We start from the raw sequence: 23,784 nt of genomic DNA, 5'->3' as shown, positions 1-23,784 counted from the left end.
AGCCTGAATCAGTTACTCAGGCATTAGAGTCAGACAGGCTTGAGGTAGGCAGGACTCTATTCCTACGTGATTTTGGGCAAACAACGTAACCTCTCTGAGCATAAAACCCCCTGGTTCTCCCATAGTCCCCAGTTGGCACCTCAGTCGCCAGTCATGAACCAAGGGGATGCAAGTTGGGGCTGGAATCCAGCCTGGCTGGGCTTTGCTAAACTAAGCCTGGTTCCAGGGCTGGTCGCCCCCAAGGAAGGGACACCCTTTATATTTCAAATGGCATGTGCTAGCTGAGGCCCTGCTGGTCACCTTGGTCATCCCTGTCTCCTCTCATTCTCTCACATCCATTCCATCTGCCTGTACAGATAAGTCTTCTAAAACCATCATCGGACCATGTCGCTGCCTCACCCAGAACATTCCAGTAGTTTCCCATTGCAGCTAGGGTAGACTCCGACTTCCTTACCACTGCCCTTGAGGCCTGTGATCTGCCCTCTTTGCCCATCTCTGACCTCATCTGCTGCCACACCCTTCTCGCCTGCTCTCCTCCTTCAGGGTCCCACCCCAGGGCCTTTGCACTTGCTGGTCCCTCTGCCTGTCCATAGCCACTGGTTCCCATTTCACTTCAGGTCTCTGCTCAGATGTGTCCTCATCACTGCCCACCATGATTGGAAGCGCACCTCCCGTCAGCTTGACCGTTAACCCTGCTACTTTATTCATAGCACTTCCACCCACTGCGTGACATTGTGTCCTATTTATTTGTGTGCTTGTTTCTGTCACTCAGTTGTCCGTCCCACCAGGCAGGGACTTTGTTCTCTGTTGCATGGCCAGTGCCTAGAACCCTGTTCAGCGCAGAGTTTGTTCTCCCTAAGTATTTGGGGGTGGCTGGGGGTCTGTCACGAGTGACACTTGGCAGTTACAGGTGCCACGCCGCCCCACCTATTCTTGGCCACACTTGCACTTTGTGCGTCCCTGTCGTGGGGGACACGCACAGGTCACGCATCGTGCTCAGTGTTGAGTACAGAGCAGGCCCCACAGCAGACCCAGTGGTGGGTCATGATGTCCATCCAGCGGGGCTTGGTCAGGCTTAACAGAGAAAAGGAGGAGAGTCTACCCGAGTTTCACGGGGGGCAGGGTCTGGCCAGAACTGTACAACTTGTCTTGGTTACTTGATGCGTGTTTGTGCTGGGTCACATTGGAGTCTGGGTCATGGTAAAAAGAGTTTGGAAAACACCTGTGTAGATAGGCTCGTGTTTGTGTTCTTGAAGTGTGGACAGTTTATCTCCCTGCTGGATTAGAGCTTGAGCTCCTCGAGGGCAGAGGGCTGGCCTGGTTGTCTTCATGTCTCCTGCCATGTTATAGATGGGGAGGTACTCTTCAGTGGTTTTCAGATGAATGAAAAACTTAAAAAGAGCAGGGGGGAGGATTCCAATGAATGAAATGATATATAATTCCCAGTGCTAAAAATAGTACTTGGTAGCAATTTGGCATGTCTACCTCTGAGGTAGAACTGAGAAGACACTGTAATTTATCATCACGACATGGTTTTTTAGTTTCTCAAATGCATTCCCTTTTAAATGTAGGGCAAGGTTTTGCTACTTAATTATATTGCAAGGGAAATGCCACAGAACAGCCAGCTTCCCAGGGTCTCAGGAATAAGCCATTTCCACGCAGTCCTTAAAACCACAGGTGCCCCGCCCTGCACGTCCTTGCAGGTTCGCGGACTAGTGCACCCCACACCGTCAGGTCAGGTGTGGAGGGTTTTCTTAGTCGTGGAGTGTGGCGGGGGTGGGGATGGGGGAGGTGGAAATCTCATTTTGTAGTTTAAATGTGGCGGATGGGGCTGGCTCTGCTGAAGCCATCCGGCCCGGCCACCTTGCACCGTCTGAGCGCCGGGTCCTGACTTGACCGCAGTGTTGCTGCTGCTGAAATGTGTCTTCGAACAAATTTCTCCACGCCCCAAAAAACAAAAGAGCAGCCATCCTGGGACCAAACTTAAATATAAAGCTGGTTTTTAGGCAAGATGGAAAAAAAAAAAAAGCCAACCCATAATCTCAGCAAGCAGATTTCAGAGGGTCCCGATCGCCTGTTGGCAGCCTGTCCTGCCACAGTGGCCAGCCACCACGGTCCTTTTTTATTTCTAAGAGAAACGCTAAGAGTGGTACGAAAGAAGAAACTAGACCTCTGATCCTCAAGCAGGTCTGGTTCCGCATGTGAATGTCAGCATAGTGATTTTGGTGAAGTTGAAAGTAGATGGAAAATAACACAGTCCGCAGATCCTTTCATCTTCCTCCTTTATTTCCACAAAGGCACTTCTTGGGGCATCTTTTCTGGGTGTTTATCTCCCAGGTATTTTTTCTGATCCAGGGCTTTTTTTTTTTTCTTTTTCCTTAAAGTGTTTTTTAAAAATCTGTTTACAAAAGTAATAGTTAAAACAAACACACAGGGGCTTCCCTGGTGGTGCAGTGGTTGAGAATCTGCCTGCTAATGCAGGGGACACGGGTTCGAGCCCTGGTCTGGGAAGATCCCACATGCCGCGTGAGCCACAACTACTGAGCCTGAGCGTCTGGAGCCTGTGCTCCGCAACAAGAGAGGCCGCGATAGTGAGAGGCCCGCGCACCGCGATGAAGAGTGGCTCCCACTCGCCGCAACTGGAGAAAGCCCTCGCACAGAAACGAAGACCCAACACAGCCAAAAATAAACATAATAAATAAATAATAAATAAAAATTAAAAAAAAAAAAACAAACACACAAAGAAAAAGTCCAGAAATCTGTGATGTGGAAAGTGTACGCTCCCCAACAGACGCCTCCAGAGAGAGCCGCTGGCAGTTTGGTATGTGTTTTCTGGCTTCTGTGCTCGGATTAACGTGCAGAAATTGTTCTTCTTAGTAAAGTGGGGTTTGGGCCAAGCACCCCTAACTTTGACGATGCCTTGTTCCCCTGCTTCATTTTGGACTATCCTCTGTGTCCACTTGTACCGTGTCCCGCATTCATTTTTAATGATGCTTTGACTTGTACAGCATGGATTGCGGGCAGTTCTGGTTGTTCGGCAGTTGGGGGGCTTCTCAGAGAAATTGAGGTGAAATGGCTGAGTCCCTTCCAGACCCTTTGGCCCCAGGAACCTGGGAGTCTGTTTTCATCTCACAGCCTCCTGAACTGTCCTTAGTTTTCAGCTTTTTGGTTCTGGCCCTGGAGTACATTTACTTTCTGTCACATGCCTTCGGGCTACCTGCCCAAGGTTCCGTTCCCCCCTCGTGGAACCCCCAAATACCCCTGCCCCTCGGGCCACACACATCTCGATGAGGCTCCCAGACACACACGTGCTAGTGGCTTTGCCATTTTGGCCCCTGCATCCCCTTTTCCTTCGCTTTTCTCGCCTGCTTAGGTTTGGGTTGTCTGTCTGGTTTGAGATGGATTTCTGTGTTGTGCAAAGTTGCCCCACCTCTTCCAGCCCAGACACCAAGTGAGTTGTCAGAGAGGGACTTGTTGCAGGAGTCCAGGCAGCACCAGAAAGCCACCTGAACCCCCCTGAGGCAGCCTTGAGGATGACCTAGGGGACCCAAGGGCTTTGCTGAAAATGCCAGATCTTTAGTTTCCTGTATGAGGAGGGCAGGGGTGTTTGGTGATGAGGGAAGAAGGGGTTTGGGGAGAGGGGTGTTCCTTGCCCTCAGATCTTATCTGTCTTCTGAAATTCCTGGCTGAACTTGTCTGGCCCGCCCTGGGTAGGAGCACATTGGTATCCCGTCCCACACCCTCTCTGGCTCTCCGCAGGGCCATGCCCAGCCCCGCACCTCAGGAGGGGCTGGCTTGATGATGGCTAAGAACAACTCCTTTGTGCAGTGGGAGCTAAAAAGGCAAGGGAGAGTTCGTAGCCCAAATCCTATCCATTGATTGTCAGGCTGGACCGCGGTCACTTTTGACAGCTGGTCCTCACTTGCACCAAGGCTGTGCTGGCGTTCAGGCAGCCGCTGCTCCTCCAGGTCAGCGGAGCTGCCTCGTGCAACCTCTACTTCCCGAGGAGGGAAGTGAGCCTGTTGTCCTGAGTGCCGTGCGTCCGGAGCGCTAATGGCTGATTTCACCAGCAGCGTGGTAGCGCTTGCTGCTGGCATGTGCCTGGCGTGTTTAGGTTGTGTGACACAGCCAGCGACCCCTGAGGGAGGGACTGGTCTCAGCCCCAGCCTGCAGAGAGGAAACAGGCTCAGGGAGTGCGACGTTGTGCCATTGGCAGGTGGCAGAGTCCACGCTCAGAGTCTGAGCTCTACTATGGCCTTGGGCTTGTGATGCCAGCTCTTGCATTGACCCACTGAGGCCTGTGAGCCTCAGGGACCCCTCTGTCTGGTAGTCCTTCCTCGTAGGGTGGTGGTGCAGGCTCAGTGAGGAAATAAATTCCTGTCCTTATTACCAAATGGGACCACTCCTTTCCCTCCCCTCTCTGACTGGATCTTACCTCCCTGCGCTTTCTTTGTGACTGATTCTTCCTCAATAATTGTAAACCACTAGGAGGCGGGAACAAGTCACAATCCCCCTGGACTTTAAAGTATTCCTTCCCTTTCTCTACCTCCATGATCTTGAGGTAGTAAAGTGTCACAGTACTTCTGACACCAAACGTGGGTTTTCCACACCAACCAATTCTCCAAGTTCCTGTGGACACCAACAGGGTGTCCTACAGTTCAATTCAATTCTGACACTAACTACCCAGAGTTGGTGCAGACCTCACAGGTTAAGGGCTCAGTCCCACAAGACTGCCCCCCACTTCAGATGCCAGTCGCACGTAGTGGGTCCCAAGGTTATCCACACTTCTGTCCAACTTGGTTACAAACGTGGATTCCCATGACCCCCTCATAAGGTTTGATAATTTGCTGTAACAACTCACAAAACTCAAGAAGACACTTATGTTTACCAGTTTATAAAGGATACAAATGAACAGCCAGAAGAAGAGATACATAGGGTGAGGTCTGGAAAGGTCCGGAGTACAGGAGCTTCTGTCTGCATGAAGTTGGGGTGCACCACCCTCTTGGCACGTGGATGTGTTCACCAACCCAGAAGCTCTCTGAACGCCATAGTTTAGGGGTTTTATGGTGCTTCATCACGTAACCATGATCGATTAACTCAACCTCCAGCCCTTCTCCCCTCACTGGAGGATGGGGTGGGGTGGGGATGAAGGTTCTAAGCTTCTCACCATGGTTTGATCTTTCTGACGACCAGCTCCCATCCTGAAGCCATCCAGGAGCCCACCTAGAGTAGCCTCATTAGAACAAAAGACACTCCTATCACTGAGGAAATTGTAAGGGATTTTGGAGCTCTGTGTAAGATGCTCTTATCACCCCTATCACTACACAGGTTTTAGGAACTCTGTCAGGAACTGAAGGCAGAGACCAAATATATTATTTCCCATTGTCGCAGGTAGTCAAAGATTTCTTAAACAGAACCCCAAAACCACTAACCATAAAAGAACTGACTTGATACATTGGACATCATTAAAATTAAGAACTTCTCTTCATCGCTGGGAGACAGTAATAGCAACCACATATCCCCAATAAAATGTTAGTGAAAGCTTACAGCCTGTACAAAAGTGGACCTCTTGGTGGCCAGTAAGCATATGGAAAGGTGCAACACTATTAGTCACAAGGGAAATGCAAATTAAAACTGGAATAAGGTACGATTATACACTCACCAGAACGGTTACAAATTAAAAAGACTGACAGCACCAAGAGTTGATTTAGAGGAACTGGAACGTTCACCCAGCTGCTGCAGGGAGGGCGGTGTATGTGATTGTCATGCTGATTTGGAAAACTGACAATATCTGCCAAGGTGAAGTTATGCCTCCTTCATGACTAGCAGTTCCCCTCCTGGACACACAAGGAAAATGAGCGCCCACATCCACCAAATGACATTGTTCACAGCAGCTTTATGTGTGCTAAAACCTGGGAGCACCACATCTGGGAACAGGAGAATTGACAGTAGCATCCAGCTGCATGGATGCCCGCCCCTCCCAGACCTAGCGATGAGCAGAAGTAAACTCTATGACCCTCTTTTCTTTTCTTTCTTTTTTCTTTTTTTTTTTGGCCACACTGCACGGCATGTGGGATCTTAGTTCTCTGACCAGGGATCAGACTCGTACCCCCTGCAAAGGAAGTGCAGAGTCCTAACCACTGGACCGCCAGGGAAGTCCCTGACCCTCTTTTCAGATTGAGTTCAGTAACAAGCGAAACTAACCTACAGTGAGAAAGTCAGAACAGGAGTTCCACCGGCAGGGTGGTTCTGGATGGGAAGGGGCCAAAGACCCCTTCTGGAATGTTGGAAGTGCTATGTCTGATCTAGGATTCATCCAGCTGTATACCTACGATCAGGGCACTTGAGGTATGCCAGAACTCAAGATCCCCCCTCCTCAGTACTACACCAAGGACCCGAGAGCCGCTCCCCAGTTCCATTTTTCTGTTCTCTCCAACGCTATGCTGTAGGACTGCCCTCCTGTGTCCACAGGTGGCACCAGCACCAACCCCTGGTGGGGCTTTTGATGGAACCCTACCTGCTTTGCCGCTCAGGATGGTTTTGCATTGTGTCTGCACTTTTTGGATCTCCTTTACTGTCGTTGCCACGTGTGTCTGAGCTTTCAAGTCCAGAAACGAGTTTGCTGACGGTGGCTCCGTACCTGTTTCATTGCAACCTGACCCTTCAGAGGTGGCAGCTTCTGAAGGAAATGCCATTTAAAAAGGGTTTTGTGAAAGCCCATGCTTCTTGAAGGCGAAGGTTGCCATACTCGGGCGTGAAAGTCTTTTTCGCTGCCCTCCTATGTCTTTGGTGAGCTGCTGTGTGTCGCCGATGACGTTAGTGGTGCTGTGAGAGGAGGCAGTTGATTCCTAGAGGGACCTTGGGAAAAGCTGTCTTTCCAGAGACACATCGGTTCGTCTGTCTTTAGATAGGAGGGTGGTGTGGATTTTATTTTGCCATCAGTTTCAGTTGGCTTGACTTCGAGTGGAGACCTCCAGGTGAGAAAGAAACCATGAGCTGCCAGATGCCACAGGTTCCTTAAGGAGCTGCAGGACTGTTGTCCCTCTTCCCGCCTCAGCGGCGCTCTGTGGACCCGAAGAGAGGGCCTGTGGACACAAAGGGCCCAGAAGGGAGCCCCGAGGAGCCATCATCCTCAGTCCAGCCACGGCCACGGCCATATCACTCGGCTGCCCACCTGGGAAGGGTGACTGCTGGTGCATCCACCCTGTAGACAAACCCCTGGACCAGAGGTTTCCAACTCTAGAATCAGCATTTTAGCAAACGAGATACAGGGCGCAGACCGCTGTCACGTGGCAGGGCAAACAGCATCCTGTTTGTGCGGCAGAATGTGTGAATATTCACATGGAGCTGAATCAGGTCAAATTTTTTTTTTTTTAATTGTGGTATAGTTGATTTACAATATTATATTAGTTTCAGGTGTGCGATGTGATTCAGATGTTTTTGTACATTATACTCCATTTAAAGTTATCATAAAATATTGGCTGTATTCCCTATGCTGTACAATATATCCTTGTAGATTATTCATTTTATACATAGTAGTTTGTACCTCCTCATGCTCTACCTCCATCTTGCCCCTCCCTCTCCTCTCTCCCCACTGGTCACCATTAGTTCTCTATATCTGTGAGTCTGTTTCTGTTTTGTTATATTCATTTGTTTTATTTTTAGATTCCATATATAAGTGACAACAGAGTATTTGTCTTTCTCTGACCTATTTGATTAAGCATAATACCCTCCAGGTCCATCCATGTTGCAAATGGCAAAATTTCATTCTTTTTTTATGGCTGAGTAATATTCTATTATATATATATGTGTGTGTGTGTGTGTATATGTGTGTGTATATATATATATATATATATATATATATATATATACACACACACACACACATGCCACATATTTATCCATTCATCTGTGGCTGGATACTGAGGTTGCTTCCATATCTTGGCTACTGTAAATAATACTGCTATGAACATTTGGGTGCATGTGTCTTTTCTGCATATATTCTTGTCTCCTTTGTTGTAGATTAATTGACCATAAATGCGTGGATTTATTTCTGGGCTCTCTATTCTGTTCCATTGATCTGTGTGTCTGTTTCTGTGCCAGTGCCGTACTCTTTTGATTACTCTGGCTTTGTAGTATAGTCTGAAGTCAGGGAGCATGATACCTCCAGCCCTGTTCTTCTTTCTCAGTATTGCTTTGGTAATTCAGGGTCTTTTGTGTTTCCCTACAAATTTTAGAATTATTTGTTCTAGTTCTGTAAAAAAATGCCGTGGGTATTTTGATAGGGATTGCACTGAATCTGTAGATTGCCTTGGGTAATTTGGTCATTTTAACAACACTGATTCTTCCAATTCATGAACACAGTGTATCTTTCCATCTGTTTGTGTTTCTTCAGTTTCTTTCATCAGAGTTTTAGAATTTTCTGAGTACAGGTCTTTTTGAATCAGGTCAGATTTTGCTTCCAAATGAATTTATCTCGAATTTATTTTTTTTTAAAGTTTGATTTTTTTTCCTTGAGCGTATTGGGTTTTGGATTTGTGCGGAAGGGAATGTGAGCACATGTCAGTTCTCCAGCACTCCTGTTAGGTGTATTTAAGGTCCAGCACTGAGGCTCCTTGAGCTTTGGAGGAGATCAGGGATGCCGGGAGGATGGCGGAGTGTTTTCTCGAACGGTCAGGCGTGTTCACAAGCAGGCAGGGGTGACAGCTGCTGGTCCTGGCTCTGCCAAGATTTCTGACCCTCTCTGTTCCAGTTATTTAGTCATGAAACTGGACTGAAGAAGTTCGGGCTTTTGATCTGTTATCCAGGAAGATATACCCCCACCTTTCAAATGAAGACTTTTTTTTTTGAATCAAGAGAATTAAAAATGTGTCTGTACTTTTTCAAGATTTATCCTTAGAATCAGGAGAGCCCAGTAGAACTTAGGGGCAAAGAGATTCATTCCCCAAACCAAAAAGTCCACAGAAACAAAAGCAGATTTGTGGCATGCCAACAAGAGAGGGGCTTTTGATAATTAATAAGGACCTACTTTAGAGCACAGGGAACTCTACTCAGTACTCTGTAATGGCCTGTATGGGAAAAATAATCTAAAAAAGAGTGGGTGTATGCATATGTACAACTGATTCACTTTGCTGTACAGCGGCAAGTAACACGACATTGTAAATCATCTATACTCCAATAAAAAAAAAAAAAAAGAGCGGCTTTTAAATAACTCGGGATGCATCAGGACCAGGGAACTTGGTGGAACCGCTAGAATTTGTGTCTTGAAGACTGTTAAATGATGAAAAGGGTCGTAGGTATGATTCTCTGAAGAGAAAGCTGGCCTAGAATGTGCTGAGTAATTCTGTAGAGCGAGTGTCTGGGTGTGGAACAGCCTCGAAGGAGAAGCACTGGAGTGTGGCCGGGTCCCAGCGGGAGCACCAGTCAGCTCTCCATCCTGAGAGGGCTCCATCGTCGCGGCTCTGGGGGTCTCCGAGGAGCTGCAGCCCTCTCTCCCCACACATACCCCCTCACCCCACCCTGCTGGGAGGGGTAAGGAGGGCAGGGTCGCTTCTTGCTCTCTGCAGGGCCAGCAAGCACTTAACCTCTGTGTCTGGTAGGACGATGGGTAATTTTAAGTTTCTGTATTCTTTTTACGTTTTCCAGATTTCAGCACTGAGGATGTATTACTCCTTTATCAGGAAAGGGGTTGTTAAAGAGAATTTTACTTACAGCCATAGAACTTACAGTCATAACAGATTGAGGGTTCCCTGAAAACTGAACCTTTACTGTAGGGAGCACTTATAAAATTTATCAGCTCGCAGACCAGTCGTAGCAATCATAACTTACCAACATCACTGGATACTTTTTTACCTGATTTTTGGGTCTTGTGGAGGCGCGGGGTCATAGTTCCGGGCATCAATTTTTAGTTTACAGCACTTGAATATCACTTTTGAAGTATTTGAGGTATCAGAGTGCCATTAGTTCTGTAATACTTCTCTTTAAAGGAGCTTACTTTTAAAACTTAAATTCATGTATTTTAAAGGAAACTTGGTCTCACTGCCTTAAGTGGAAACCAGCATTACTTGCTATGAATATTGGTTTTAGTTGATGAAGGTCCAGTCAGATGCTGTTGGCAGCAAAGGCTTTGAGCCTTAGTCACGTTCTTCTTTTTTCTTAAATAGGAAGATGAGCAAGTGTTGGAGTGATGTGAAGGGCATGTCAGCACTGCCCTGCAACGTCCTCTCTGTTGTAATCAGAAAGATACCAGGGGAAGTGAGGCAGTATCACCTGGTGTCCCCACCTCCTGAGTCCCACCCCTTCCTCGGGGGACTTTGATCTGATTTTGGGTGCCTGATGTATCACCTCCTCGGAGAGGAATGGAGGAGAAAGGACTGGGTGACTGGGGGTGCCCGTCAAAGGCGCCAACTCCCTGTCAGATGGGTGCTCTGACATGACTGTGTGTGATCGTCCTTGACCTGCCCTGACCCGCCCAGCCGATGGCCATGACCCCCACGCTGACTGGGACTTTCTTCCAGCAGGAGACCACTGTCCGCAGCTCCCGTGAAGATGTCCACTCCAGACCCACCCCTGGGCGGAACTCCTCGGCCAGGCCCTTCCCCGGGCCCGGGCCCCTCCCCTGGAGCCATGTTGGGCCCTAGCCCAGGTCCCTCACCCGGCTCCGCCCACAGCATGATGGGGCCCAGCCCAGGGCCTCCCTCAGCAGGACACCCCATCCCGACCCAGGGGCCTGGAGGATACCCTCAGGACAACATGCACCAGATGCACAAGGTAGGGAGCCCTGGGCCCGCTGCCCCACCAGCTGGTCCTCACCATCAGAGACGGGAGGGTGAGCAGCACATCCTGGCCTCCGCTGCGAGCCGGCAGCCACCCCACCCTCTGTCTCTCACGCCCGTTGTTTTATTAATGAATTAAAAATGTCCAAATCCTAAAAGATGGCTAACAGCCCATGGTTTCCTCCACTCGGGCTGCTCGGCTCACCCGGGTAACTCACGGAGCACAGCAGCAGGTGCCCTTTGCCCCCACTTGATCCTGTACTCGGGTACCACTGTCTTAACCACTTACCTGAGTTGATCAGGGATGCTTTTGCCAGTGAGATGAAAAAAAGCTCTTTTAACACAAATGGTTGTCCTCTCTCTTTGCATTCCTGGGCGGTGGTTGAAGGAGATGAGGAAAATACCCTCTTATGGATAGCATGTTATGGATAGTATTTTGCCCATTTTGCAGACGAGGAAGTAAGGTCTCAGAGAGATGGTCACTCAGTGAGTTGGTGGCAGAGCCATCTCATCCCTCCGGCCCTCCCAGCCCCTCAGGCATGTGCCACATCGCTGACCTCCCACACAGTGAGGTGACTCCCTGCCCTCCCCATCCCCCATATATTTTTGTCAACTTCGATACAGTATCTGTCTTGTCACTTCCCTCTTGGAAAGCTGTTGGTGATCTCCCCCCATCCCCCCACCCCCACACACACGCTGATTGAGGCCAGCTTCTCCTCTAGCACCATCTCCTTTTCCCTCTCTGACCATTTTGTTTCTTACTCCTGGACACTTGACACATGTTTGTCAGACGCCTGCCATGTGTCTGGCCTAGGAGCTGAGGTCTGGTGGTGCCCTTCACCTGCCTGCACAGAGCTCCTGCTCTGGGGGAGGCGAGCCCATCAGTCAGCTCCACCAGCCCAGGGAAGAAGGAGCAGAGGGTGGGCCCCACCCGGTGGGCCCCACCCAGGGTTCTCCTCAGCATCCCGAGGGCCCCCTGCTTCTTCTGCTTGTGAAGCTGGCCCTCGTGCTCCCAGCCCGGTGCCCTCTCGTCCTCCTCTCACGGCACACACTGAGCTGTAGCTGACTTTGCTGGGCCAACTATTAGACCAGAGAGCTGGATGTTTGCATTAACTGGGCCTACAGAGGGCCTGGAAGGGTCTCGGAAAATGTCCCCTTTCCCAGCCGTTCCGTAGGGGGAGTGCTTAGTGCTGAGCATCAGGAGGGAAAATGTGTGTTTCTGTCCCACCAGGATCTGATCGAGCCTCCGCGGAGGGGCAGAACGATGCTGCAGACAGCCTCCCTCCCAGCTAGCAGGTGGGAGGCCAATCTCGGATCAGTGAGGACATTTGACATACTGTTACCATACTTCATGGGCAGGAGTTACTGCCCGTCTCTCTGATTTACAGTCTCCCAGGCAAGAGGGTCCCCCTTCCAAAGACTTGCGGTCACAAGGTCTTCTTGTGACGATGAACAGGGAGCTTGGTGTCCCAGCTAACACTGCTCCTGACCAGGAGCTATGTGTGGCCTTTCCTTGTGAGATTTTGGCTGTCTGAAAGTGTCTCCTCACCCTCTCCCTGATGTCCTAGTCCAGCTGTCCCCTTGCTTCTAGACCACCAATCTGCAGGTTCCCTGGGTGGCACTATTTCATGCACTTGCCTTGACACCTAAGTAGATGTCAGGACCATGTCTTGGACCTAAGCCACTTGGTCATGTTGGCGGTTCAGTAAATGCCGTGGCGACTTTGGATGGGCATTATTAGTGATATTGAGCTCCTCTCACTCAGCGCCTTTCTGTGCAGCCTCTTCCCTTCCCCCCTTGCTGATCCTGCCTTGTTTTCCACTCTCGTAGCCAATGGAGTCCATGCACGAGAAGGGCATGTCGGACGACCCCCGCTACAACCAGATGAAGGGGATGGGGATGCGGTCGGGGGGCCACGCCGGGATGGGGCCCCCGCCAAGCCCCATGGACCAGCACTCCCAAGGTATGGTTTCCTTTCTTTTCTTTCTTCATGTTTGTTGCCCTCCGGAAGTCCCGAGGTCATTTTCCTAATCGGGTCACCCATGCATGGATTCAGAGGACCTAGGACAGTTGAGCCTCGTGGGAGACCCTGCCACAGGGGGCTGTTTAGCTTGTGCTTGGCTGGTGCCCTGTTCAGGGCGTCTTGTCTTGGAGCAGCCCCAGGAGAGCGGATACTGGTGGGACAGAACTGTGTTCACCGCTGGGTGTTAAGACAAGCCCTGGGCAGGATGGGCTCCTCGGGATAGCAGCTCTGGTGCCACCCAACGCAGACTCCTGGGATTTCCCTGACGGTCCAGTGGTTAGGACTTGGTGCTTCCACTGCCGGGGCCCTGGGTTTGATCCCTGGTCAGGGAACTAAGATCCCGCAAGCCGCGTGGCACAGCCAAAAAAAAAAAAAAGAAGAAATGCAGACTCCTGGGCTCAGCCCTGCTCCAGACCTGCTGAGTCAGAATCTTAGGAGCGGGGCGGGGCTCAGCTTTAACAAGCCCTCCAGGTACTTTTCTGAACAGGGAAGTTTGAGAAGCGATGGGGTTACATGGCTTCCTGTCACGGGGTGGGAAGCTCAGGGGCTCCGCAGGTAACGGAAGTGAGAGGAGTGGGCCTGGCCAAGCCGAGGGGCAGGGGGGCAGGCCCAGAGAAAGCCCGGATCTGTGTGACATCTCAGCTTTAATCGTTGGCAGGTTACTGAGAGATGGGCCGAACCAAACCTGCTGTGCAGGCCGCCAACCAAGCTGCGAGCGTGTGCCCTCTGGGTGCCTCTTGTTTGAATCATGAGAACGAAATCTCAGGGTAGGGGCCAGTGTAATCATGGGAACGAAATCTCAGGGTAGGGGCCAGTGTAAGCAGGCAAGGGTTCCCGTCTCTGCCTTAAAAATTACTGGACATGTGCTGCCGAGTGACCGCTCGGATCCACATTTCCCCGCAGGTTACCCCTCGCCCCTGGGTGGCTCCGAGCACGCCTCCAGTCCGGTTCCAGCCAGCGGCCCGTCCTCGGGCCCGCAGATGTCGTCCGGGCCTGGAGGCGCCCCGCTGGATGGTGCTGACCCCCAGGCTTTGGGGCAGCAGAACCGGGGCCCGACGCCCTTTAACCAGAACCAGCTGCACCAGCTCAGAGCTCAGATCATGGCCTACAAGATGCTGGCCCGGGGGCAGCCCCTCCCTGACCACCTGCAGATGGCAGTGCAGGGGAAGCGGCCAATGCCCGGGATGCAGCAGCAGATGCCAACACTACCTCCACCCTCTGTGTCCGCAACAGGACCTGGCCCCGGGCCCGGGCCAGGCCCCGGTCCTGGACCAGCACCTCCAAACTACAGCAGGCCTCACGGTAAGGCCCACCGCCCATGGCCCTCGGGGTAGGGAGGGGTCTCAGAGCAAACTGACAGGGGTGTGGGCATCAGTGTCGGGCAGCTCTGGACTCTGCCGCCCATCGGCTTCCCCGACAGCAGGGTTGCTGTCGTGATAAATGTTGTTTCTCCAGCTGCCCCCTTTCTCCCCTGGTGCCCACAATGAGGGGCTTGTTGTTGGGTGTGTCCCCTGGAGCCAGGGCTGCCCAGGGAGGCAGGTGCAGGGAGAAACACAGGACGCGTTTTATCCTCTTGTCCGTTTCTCCCTGCGTGCAGGTATGGGAGGGCCCAACATGCCCCCTCCAGGACCCTCAGGCGTGCCCCCCGGGATGCCCGGCCAGCCCCCAGGAGGGCCTCCCAAGCCCTGGCCTGAAGGTAAGTTCCCTCTGTTCTGGTGACACGTCTGTGCCCTGACTCCCATGTCAAGTTTGCATCATGCAGACCCTGAGATGAGCCCGGTCAGAGAGAACGGGCCGAGGATGCGTCCTTGCTGCCTCTGCCGTCTTCTTTGGGTCTCACCTGGCACTGCTCAGCTCCCAAAGGCTTGGGTTTGGTTCCATTCCTCTGTACCTGCCCACCCTTGTCTTGTGGCTCACGGTGACCCTGGGGTTTCTAAGCTGCTCGCGGGAAGAGAAGGATACTAATGACTGAGTCCACCGTGGGACTCAAGTGAGAGGCCCGGCTGCAGCTGCAGGCAGTGTCCTTCAGGACGCAGTGTCCCGAGCCTGGAGGTTATGGCTGACTCTCTTCCCTCCCAGAGCTGTGAGAGGCAGGCAGGATGGCAGGGCGGCTCGGGATTCTGTCTCCCCTGTGTTCTGTGTAAAATGTAGTTAGTACTTATTTGAAGGTCACATCTGTTAGGTCAAAGCAGTGGATAAAACGGACTCATTCCCCATCCTCACAGGCCCTGAGGTTCAGTGATGGGCATTGAAGGGCTAATCGCTTAAATAGGATTCCGTTGGAGCTGGGGTGGATGAAAGGCAGGCAACTGCTGCTCCTGTGAGGCCACAGCATAGCAAGAGCACACCCAGACTCAGCACTTGGACCAGTAGGGGGCTTTGGGGAAGGGGCCTGTAGGCTGAGATCTGGAGGAGGAAGAGGAAGCGAGCCCCATAGGCGAGGAGTGGTGTGGCAGTGAGAGGTGGGGGTTACGGGGAGCTGCCCAGGCCTTGTCAGCCTTGGGGACGAGTTAGTCCCCGGGGCAGTAAACGCCCAGCAGGCTTGTCATCTCCACCTGGAATGGACTCAGAACTCAATGCTGTGCCCTGCTTCTTGACTCCCCCCAGGACCCATGGCGAATGCTGCTGCCCCCACAAGCACACCTCAGAAGCTGATCCCCCCGCAGCCAACGGGTCGCCCCTCACCTGCGCCCCCCGCCGTCCCTCCTGCTGCCTCCCCCGTGATGCCGCCCCAGACACAGTCGCCGGGGCAGCCGGCCCAGCCCGCCCCCATGGTGCCGCTCCACCAGAAGCAGAGCCGCATCACCCCCATCCAGAAGCCGCGGGGCCTGGACCCCGTGGAGATCCTGCAGGAGCGGGAGTACAGGTGAGGGTGTTGCCGTGCGCCCCACGCCCAACAGGTCACGCGTTGATGTGGTTCACACTTCTAAAGGCCTATGGGGTATGCAGCCAGAGATCACCCTCCTGCCTCTGTCCCCAGCCTCCCAGTTCTCTGGGTCAGTGTGTATCCTTCCAGAGAAATCGAGTATGTGTACAGGCAGATAGGTGCAAGTGGCTGTGCAGTCCCCAAATGGTACCTGACATGTGCACTGTTCCTCCCCTAGCAAAATATCTTAGGGATCATCCCCTATTTGTACAAAATAAGCTCTTTTTTTTCTGGACACATTCTGCCTGGTGGCTCTGCTGTGACTTATTTAGCCAGTGTCTTACCCGAATGGACGTTAGGTGCTCTCTAATCTTTTGGGGAAAAGATGCTGTAGTAACTACACTTGCATATTTCTCATTTCACGTGTGTGCATTTATGTCAGAATAAATTTGTGAACACGGCATAGTTTGGGTGCAGGGGATTTACGTGCACGTGGAAATTTCATCAGTTCTGCAAAACTGCCCTCCGTGGAGATTGTATGTGTTGGAGTGAAAGTGCTGTTTCACCTCTCCAACACAGTGTATTATCCAACTTTTGGCTCATCCGCACTCAAAAAGCCACCTGGCAAGCTTTGCGGTGGATGTTCCTCAAACATCAGTAGTTGTTGGTCGCTTTGCCAAGGCCTCCTGAGCGCTGGGCGCTGTGTGAGATGCCTGGTGCACAGTAGGTCTGTATCACCCTGTCCCACACTGCTGGGGGCGCCTGAGATTCACTCCCTGAGCACCTCGTGCTCCCCTGTTTCTCCACTGCATTTATAACCTGTTCAGGGCTGGCCTCCCTTGGTAAATGTCAGCTCCATTAGGGGAGGGGGTTGTGCCTTGTTCACCGTAAATCCCCAGCTGCGTCAGTAAATCTGTGCCAGTGACTGTCACCGGAGCGCATCTCCAGCTGTGACGTGCCCTGGAGCTCCAGCCCCTGTACCCAGGCGCCTCCCCACCTGCGCCATCTGGACGGCTTAAAGATGGCCTGTCCAGATGGCCTTATGCCCCCCGGTTTTCCCTTCTGTCTCTGTTCTCATGCAGCAGCTGAATGGACCATGGACCCTTCGGCTCCTTGACCCTCGCTTGTACTCCCTCATCCTCGGTGTCCCCTTGGTGAACCCTCTCAGCTCCCTTCCCCCCAGCGCTGTTCACCCTGCCATCTGATCTACACCTCCTCCCTGGCCTCCCTGCTCCCATCCTTGCCTGTGCAGTGTTTCCCACACAGCAGTTTGAAGTCTCTTTTGCAATTAACTTATGTTAGATCTGTTCCCTGGGTTAAAACTGGCTTCCTGTTATCCATCGAGTAACCCTTTTCTCTTTAGCCCCTGCCCAATGCTCTGTCCTCATCTACCTGACTGTCCCGGTTCCTCTTTCTGTTTAAACAGGTTAGACTTGTTCCTGCCCCAGGGACTTTGCACATGTTCTGCATGACTCTTTGTGGTTATTTAAGCTTTATTGCCAAGGTCCCCACCTTATAGAGGCCCTGCCCCCCCCCCGACCCCTCCCCTCCAGGACCCTCCTCAAAGTCCTTCTCCGGAATTACCATAGACACTTAATTTTTTAACTCCTTAAGGCCTGTCGTCCTGATAATGCTGTGAGCTCCATGAGAGCAACAAACAGCCTTGTTAGTCTTGTTTAGTGCTGAATCCCTTCACCTGGAGTGGTCCCTGGCACACAGTAGGTGCTCAATAAGTGTGTGAAAGACCGAGTAAGGAGATTATCCCATTTGAACTTCAGACCAAGCCTGTAGGGTTGCTCTGAGGGGTCTCCCCACTTCATAGCTGAGGACACTGAGGCTCATGGGCTACGTAGATTCCCAGGGCTGGGATGGAGACCCTGGCCCGCCTGACTCCAGAGGCGGCTCCCAGTGCTGACATGCCAGAAGCCAGCTGCGCCCCGTCAGGTTTCCTGTTTGCTGTGGCTCCCGAGACCTCTGTGGTCAGCCACAGAGGTCTCGGGATTCGTGGGTCACACCCACCCTGCCCTCCTCGCCGTATGTAGTCTGTGTCATGTGGCATCCTCTTCTCGGCCATCTCCTGTCTCATGATTCATATCGGCTTCCCTCTGAGGCTCCAGCTTCAAAGAAAGGGAACAGATGGGTTCCTTGTAAACAGGTGAGACCTCTCATCATCTGTCTTTTTTCTGTCTTCGCGCCCTAGGCTGCAGGCTCGCATCGCACACCGAATTCAGGAACTTGAAAACCTTCCCGGGTCCCTGGCCGGGGATTTGCGAACCAAAGCGACCATCGAGCTCAAGGCCCTGAGGCTGCTGAACTTCCAGAGGCAGGTGGGCGCAGGCGTGGGCCTTTGCTTTCGGAAGAGACTCTTTCTGCCAGCCTTGATGCTTAGATTCAAAGAGCCGCTCACTGGGCAGTTATTAAATGTACCCTGACCATTAAAGCCGCTGTGCCGGGACTTCCCTAGTGGTCCAGCGGTTAAGACTTCGCCTTACAATGCAAGGAGCGCAGGTTCGATCTCTGGTCAGGGAGCTAAGATCCCACATGCCTCTCAGCCAAAAAACCAAAACATAAAACAGAAGCAATATTGTAACAAATTCAATAAAGACTTTAAAAATGGTCCACATCAAAAAAATCTTAAAAAACAAAAGTCGCAGTGCCCAAGCACACTTGTCAGCTCACCGTCCCCCTTCCTTTCCATGTCCTGCCCAGTGGAGGGACATTGGGATGAATAAGTGTGGGCCTTCCCTAAGGTGGCAGTGGCCAGCTTGAAGCAGGGTACTTAGATGGGTCTATTTCTTTCTTTTTTTTTCTTTCTTTTTTTTAAATTTTATTTTATTTGGCCATGTTGTGCAGCATGTGGGGTCTTAGTTCCCCGACCAGGGATCAAACCCGGGTCCCCCGCATAGGGAGAGCAGAGTCTTGGCTGCTGGACCGCCAGGGAAGTCCCTAGATGGGTCTAATTTCTAAGGGTCCTTTACTTTTGAACAACCAATAAGGAAGTTTGTTTGTGGTTGAGGGAGGGCAAAGCTGGAGACCTGAAGGCCTGAGCATAGGGCTCTCTGCTGGGTGTCCAGAAGCAGCTGTCTCCTACCCTGTGCGTGCCCCGCCCGCGGGCACCCACCACGGGTTCGCCCCACGCACGCGTTCGTGCTCACGGGTGCTCCTGGGAGCGGCAGCCTGCTGCCTGGCTTGCGATACGGAGGTGCATGTGTTGCGTGGATGTTACCGAGTCGTGCCCGTCGCCAGTTTCTCCTATTCCTTCCCGAAGCTGCGGCAGGAGGTGGTGGTGTGCATGAGGAGGGACACGGCCCTCGAGACGGCCCTCAACGCCAAGGCCTACAAGCGCAGTAAGCGGCAGTCCCTGCGTGAGGCCCGCATCACCGAGAAGCTGGAGAAGCAGCAGAAGATAGAGCAGGAGCGCAAGCGCCGGCAGAAGCACCAGGTGTGTCCCCGCGGCCGCAGGCTTGACCGTGTGCCTGAGTCGTCAGCTCTGCACTGTCGAGTCTTGGTTTTCCTCTCAGCACGATGTCCGAGTCTCTTTTCTGTTCATTATAAGAGTATCCTAGGCACTAAGAATACTTCAGTGGACAAAAACCAAACAGTACGGAAAGGTGGGTCATAATCAAGCACACGTATAACACGTTGGGAGTGAATAGGGTGTAAGGAGACATGAAGCGGGGATAGGGAGTGATGGAGGAGCCCTTTACAGAGGATGGTCAGTCGGGGACAGTCTCCCTGAGGATGTGAGGTCTGAGCAGAGCCCCGAGGGAGGAGCTACACCGATGTGTGGACGAGGCTCTTTGCAGACAGAGGGGAGTGTGCCCCAGTGTTCTGTGAAAAACAGTGACCCAGTATAGTCAGAGTGGGGTGAGCGAGGGGGAGGGTGGGAGGAGGTGAGAGTGGGGAGGTGATGGGCAGAGCGTGCAGGGCCCTGTGGGCCGGGAGGATGACTTGGGCTTGTGCTGTGAGTGAGGTGGGAGCCACGGAGGGTCCTCAGTCCGTGATCTGACTGAGGTTGTTACAAGATCCGTCAAGGAGACCAAAATCTCTACTCAAGTAGGATTTGGGGTGATTCTGTTTGTTCATTCATTTATATTTTCTAAAGTTTGCCTCCAAACAGTGTCTCTTACTGGCATAGTTTAAAATAACAGAGAAGTCAATATTCAGTGTTAACTACTGTTAATATCTTGGTATATCATTCTGACCTTTTTTGTCTATATACATACAGTAATCAAAAGTCAAACAGCTGCCTTTAAAAAATATATATATGCACATTGAGCTGTTTAAAGTTTTATTGAAGCATGATCTTAACATATGTGTTGTCCATCTCAGTATGCCCAGCATTCAGTGATTTATGAAACTGTTTCCCTGTTTGGGGACACACAGCATACTCTCAGCTTTCCAGTGTTAAAAGTAATACTGGGATAGGCATTCTTGTCCTTGGGTTTTTGGGCCAATCTCTGCTATTTTCCTTAAAATAAATCCCTAGCAGTGAATGATTTGGTGGGAGGGCGGGTGCATTTTGCAGCGGGTGGCAGACACTGCCAGGTTGTCTCTGCCAGGGCATTTGCCCCATCTGCTACGCATTGAGGTGGGGGGGGGGTCCCTTTTCACCACACAGTCCACGCAGAGAATGTTGGGCCTCGTAGGCAGACAGTGTCTCGGTATCGTTCTGGTTGCGTCCCCTTGGTTTTCACCAAGCCCCCTTTAAAGTTTCGTCTCCCTCGGGGTGACACCACGGCAACTCCTGTCCCATAGTCAGTCTGCTCTTCTGTGTGCGTCCTGCAGGAATACCTCAACAGCATTCTTCAGCACGCCAAGGATTTCAAAGAATATCACAGATCGGTCACAGGCAAAATCCAGAAACTCACGAAGGCGGTGGCCACATACCACGCCAACACTGAGCGGGAACAGAAGAAGGAGAATGAAAGAATCGAGAAGGAGAGAATGCGGAGGCTCATGGTACAGTTGGCCATCATGACCCGGGTCCCTTCACGCGGGTGCTGGGTGTCGCAGGCATGGGGGCGGATCAACCGCCCAGGGTTATGCCGGGGCATTTTGGTGCTCAGAGTTAGAGGCAGGACAGAGAAAGAAGGGGCTTGGGTTTGGGAGTCTGAGAGACCTGACTCCAGACCTTTGCCCGGTCACTGACCATCGGCGGCTGCGTGACCTCAGCTGGTTAGCTGGCTGCTCTGTGCTCTCTGGAAGGCGGAGGTGGCACCCCTCCTGGTGGAGGAGCCGCCGATGGTGTGAGCCCGACCTCCCACCCCACCCTTCGCGTCTGACCATGTATTATTCGTGGAGGGCTCTCTGACCCGGCCGATATTGACAGGCACTGCTGAGTGGACGGGGCCACATTAGTACGAAGGAGAGTCCCTGCCCTGGTGGGGCTCGTGCTGGCCCGAGAGAGAGAGATGCCCAAGCGAGACAGACAAGATAGTTTGGGGTGGTGAAAAGCGCACTGAGGAGAACAAAGCAGGGCCAGGGAGTGGGGATTGACTGGGTGTTACGGGCAGGGTGGGTGTGACCCACGAATGCGGAGATCAGGGGAAGCACCTCCCAGCAAAGAGGAGCTGCGGGCAAAGGCCTGAGGCGGGAAGAAGCCGTGTGTGAGGCTCAGCCAGCGGCCGCTGGAACAGCGTGGCGTGGGGCAGAGTGAGGTTGGAGTCCCGGAGGCAGCCATGTGGGGCCTTGCAGGCCACGGGGAGGGCTTTGGATTTAATTCTGGCCATGACGGGGAGCCGAGAGAGGCTGTAAGCTGGGATGCGGGCGGGGGGCGACATGATCCGATGTGTTCTCAGAAAGCCGGGGCAGGCGGTCTGTGGGAGAGCGGTGGCTCGGACAAGGTGGAGAGAAGGGTTGGGATTTGGGTGTGTTTGTGGACATAGGGGACAGAGCTTTTAAATGGCCTCTGGCAGGACCATGTCTGTCCAGCAGGTCCCCAAGGAGCCTGGCCCGGGGTGGGAACTGGGGAAGTTCTGAAGGGGAGTCAGTAGTTATGTGAAAGGTGTGAATATAGCGCAGCCCCAGGTGTGAGCTCAGCGCTCCCTACATGTGGGTCCGGCTGCTGGTTAACAGCAGCCCCGCGGGCTTCTTGAGTCTGGTTTTCCCGCCCCGGGTGCTGGTGGACGAGCGTGTCACGGGCACGTGCCATAACCGCGCGCTTCTGCAGGCCGAGGACGAGGAAGGGTACCGCAAGCTCATCGACCAGAAGAAGGACAAGCGCCTGGCCTACCTCCTGCAGCAGACGGACGAGTACGTGGCAAACCTCACGGAGCTGGTGCGGCAGCACAAGGCCGCCCAGGTCGCCAAGGAGAAGAAGAAGAAGAAGAAAAAGAAGGTGCGCCCCTCGGTGGGACTGGTGCGGCTGTGTGTGCACGTGTGCCTCGGCCTCCCCGGTCGGGGGGTGACTGTGTCTCTCTTTCCTAACAGAAGGCAGAAAACGCTGAAGGACAGACACCTGCAATCGGACCCGATGGCGAGGTGAGGAACCAGGGGTTTCTTCTGTGGAAATGCCAGCCCAGCCCTGGAGGTTAGGTCTATTTCATCCTTAAAAAAAATTTCTTTTTCCTTTGAAATTATAAAAGTATATGACAATGGTAAAAATCCACATAGGTCCCCTGCCACACTCCACCCTTCCTCGTTCCCACTGCCCAGAGAGAATATTGTTTACTATTGGGTGCGTTTCCTTCCAGAGCTTTTTCTATGCACGTGCTGTTATTTATTTCTCAGTTTCACTTTAAAGTTTCAGGCTCACAGGAGAGGTATAAGAACAGTGCAGAGAGTTCCTGCATACTCTTCACCCAGATTCCCACTTTTCACGTGTCATTATTTTTTCCTAAACCATTTGAGGGTCAGATGCACACGTGAGGGCTTTTTACCCCTCTGTGTGTTGCAGTGTGTACATCCTAAAAGCAAGGCTGTTCTTTTCCACAACCGTACAATGATCAAAACCAGGAAATGAACATTGACGCAATACTGTGATCTAATTCACAGCCCTTGTTAAGGTTTCACAGTTGACCCTCCAGTGTCCTTCACAGCAACAGAAAACCCCAAAGTGACGCCGGGTCCTTCTCCGTGCGTCATATCAGGAGTGTGTGGCGTAGATTTCTTCCCCCACTGGTGATACTGACCTTGAGCCTTTGTGGCCGCCAAGGTGTCTCCAGCTGTAAAGATTAAGTGCCTTGTGCGGAGATTCTCAGACTATGTAAAGATAACGTGATTCCTCAAACTTTCATCGGCTGTTTCAGCATCTGTTGTCTTTGCCTGTATCAGTTTTTGCCATAATGGTTACAAAATGGTGATGTTTTTTCCCCCGTCTTTTCTTCTGCATTTATTAGTTGACTTTCTGCAGGAAGGAAAAGCCTTCCCTTCTTTTTTATTTGGCTTGTTCATGGTTTGGCAACCCTTGGTACTGACTCATGGATTCTTATTTAGTTTAATGGATTTACTTAGTTTAATCCTGCACTATTATTATGTACCTTGATGCTCAAATTGTTCCATTTTGGGCCAGTAGGAGCCCCTTCACATTGGCTCCTGCCTGCTTTTGATGTGTCCCCATCGTTCTTTGAGGGCTTTCTGACTTCCTTGCACGCGAAAATGGCCCAGGCTCATCTTCTGCTTTCTCTGGCCGAGTCCTGGACTCGGTCATTTCTCCAAGGAGCCCTGATTCCTTTAATCAGAGAAGAATGTTTGGAAACCATCATCTAGATGTGTTCGTTGCTACTGAGTTGTCATTGCTTCTGGGCCCTCTCAGTGGACAGATCTAGGAAACAGATGTGTGTATGCACACACATCCGCTTTGCTAGTTATATATATTAACTAGTTATATATATTAAAAATACTGAGGTCACACTGATACTTCCAATTCTTATCCAGTACCACGGGGTTCTTTCTCTCCTTCTCCCTGTCCACGTTATAATAGCCCAAAACCTGACCCCCGTCTGCCACAAGATAGGCCCTCATTTCCTCAGTCCTAGACCGTGCAGGAAGTACATTCAGAATGGCTAACATGTACCCCTCTGCAAAAGAAACCTCCTAGCTAGGGGCTTCCCTGGTGGCACAGTGGTTAAGAATCCGCCTGCCAGTGCAGGGGACACGGGTTCGAGCCCTGGTCCGGG

The 23,784-nt window shown here is 52.0% G+C and overlaps 1 protein-coding gene across 8 annotated transcripts in view; it reads left to right on the top strand.

The window, feature by feature from the left end:
• SMARCA4 (SWI/SNF related, matrix associated, actin dependent regulator of chromatin, subfamily a, member 4) overlaps window positions 1–23,784 on the top strand; it is an 87,113-nt gene that overhangs the window by 4,599 nt on the left and 58,730 nt on the right. For 7 of the 8 annotated variants that reach the window (XM_057540199.1, XM_057540198.1, XM_057540197.1 and 4 more), the window contains exons 2-11: window positions 10,518–10,770; window positions 12,606–12,738; window positions 13,702–14,100; window positions 14,396–14,494; window positions 15,406–15,664; window positions 17,865–17,991; window positions 18,933–19,106; window positions 20,453–20,626; window positions 21,837–22,004; window positions 22,097–22,147. In XM_057540199.1, the coding sequence (XP_057396182.1) occupies window positions 10,549–10,770; window positions 12,606–12,738; window positions 13,702–14,100; window positions 14,396–14,494; window positions 15,406–15,664; window positions 17,865–17,991; window positions 18,933–19,106; window positions 20,453–20,626; window positions 21,837–22,004; window positions 22,097–22,147 (1,806 nt within the window). In that variant the 5' untranslated portion in view covers window positions 10,518–10,548. The remainder of the gene's footprint in view (window positions 1–10,517; window positions 10,771–12,605; window positions 12,739–13,701; window positions 14,101–14,395; window positions 14,495–15,405; window positions 15,665–17,864; window positions 17,992–18,932; window positions 19,107–20,452; window positions 20,627–21,836; window positions 22,005–22,096; window positions 22,148–23,784) is intronic. The other variant, XM_057540193.1, reaches the window with a different exon arrangement.

The sequence above is a fragment of the Balaenoptera acutorostrata genome, chromosome 2, assembly GCF_949987535.1.
Source record: "Balaenoptera acutorostrata chromosome 2, mBalAcu1.1, whole genome shotgun sequence".
Taxonomy (NCBI): domain Eukaryota; kingdom Metazoa; phylum Chordata; class Mammalia; order Artiodactyla; family Balaenopteridae; genus Balaenoptera; species Balaenoptera acutorostrata.
Note: the sequence above shows the minus strand (reverse complement) of the source record. Positions and strands in the feature narration are given on the sequence as shown.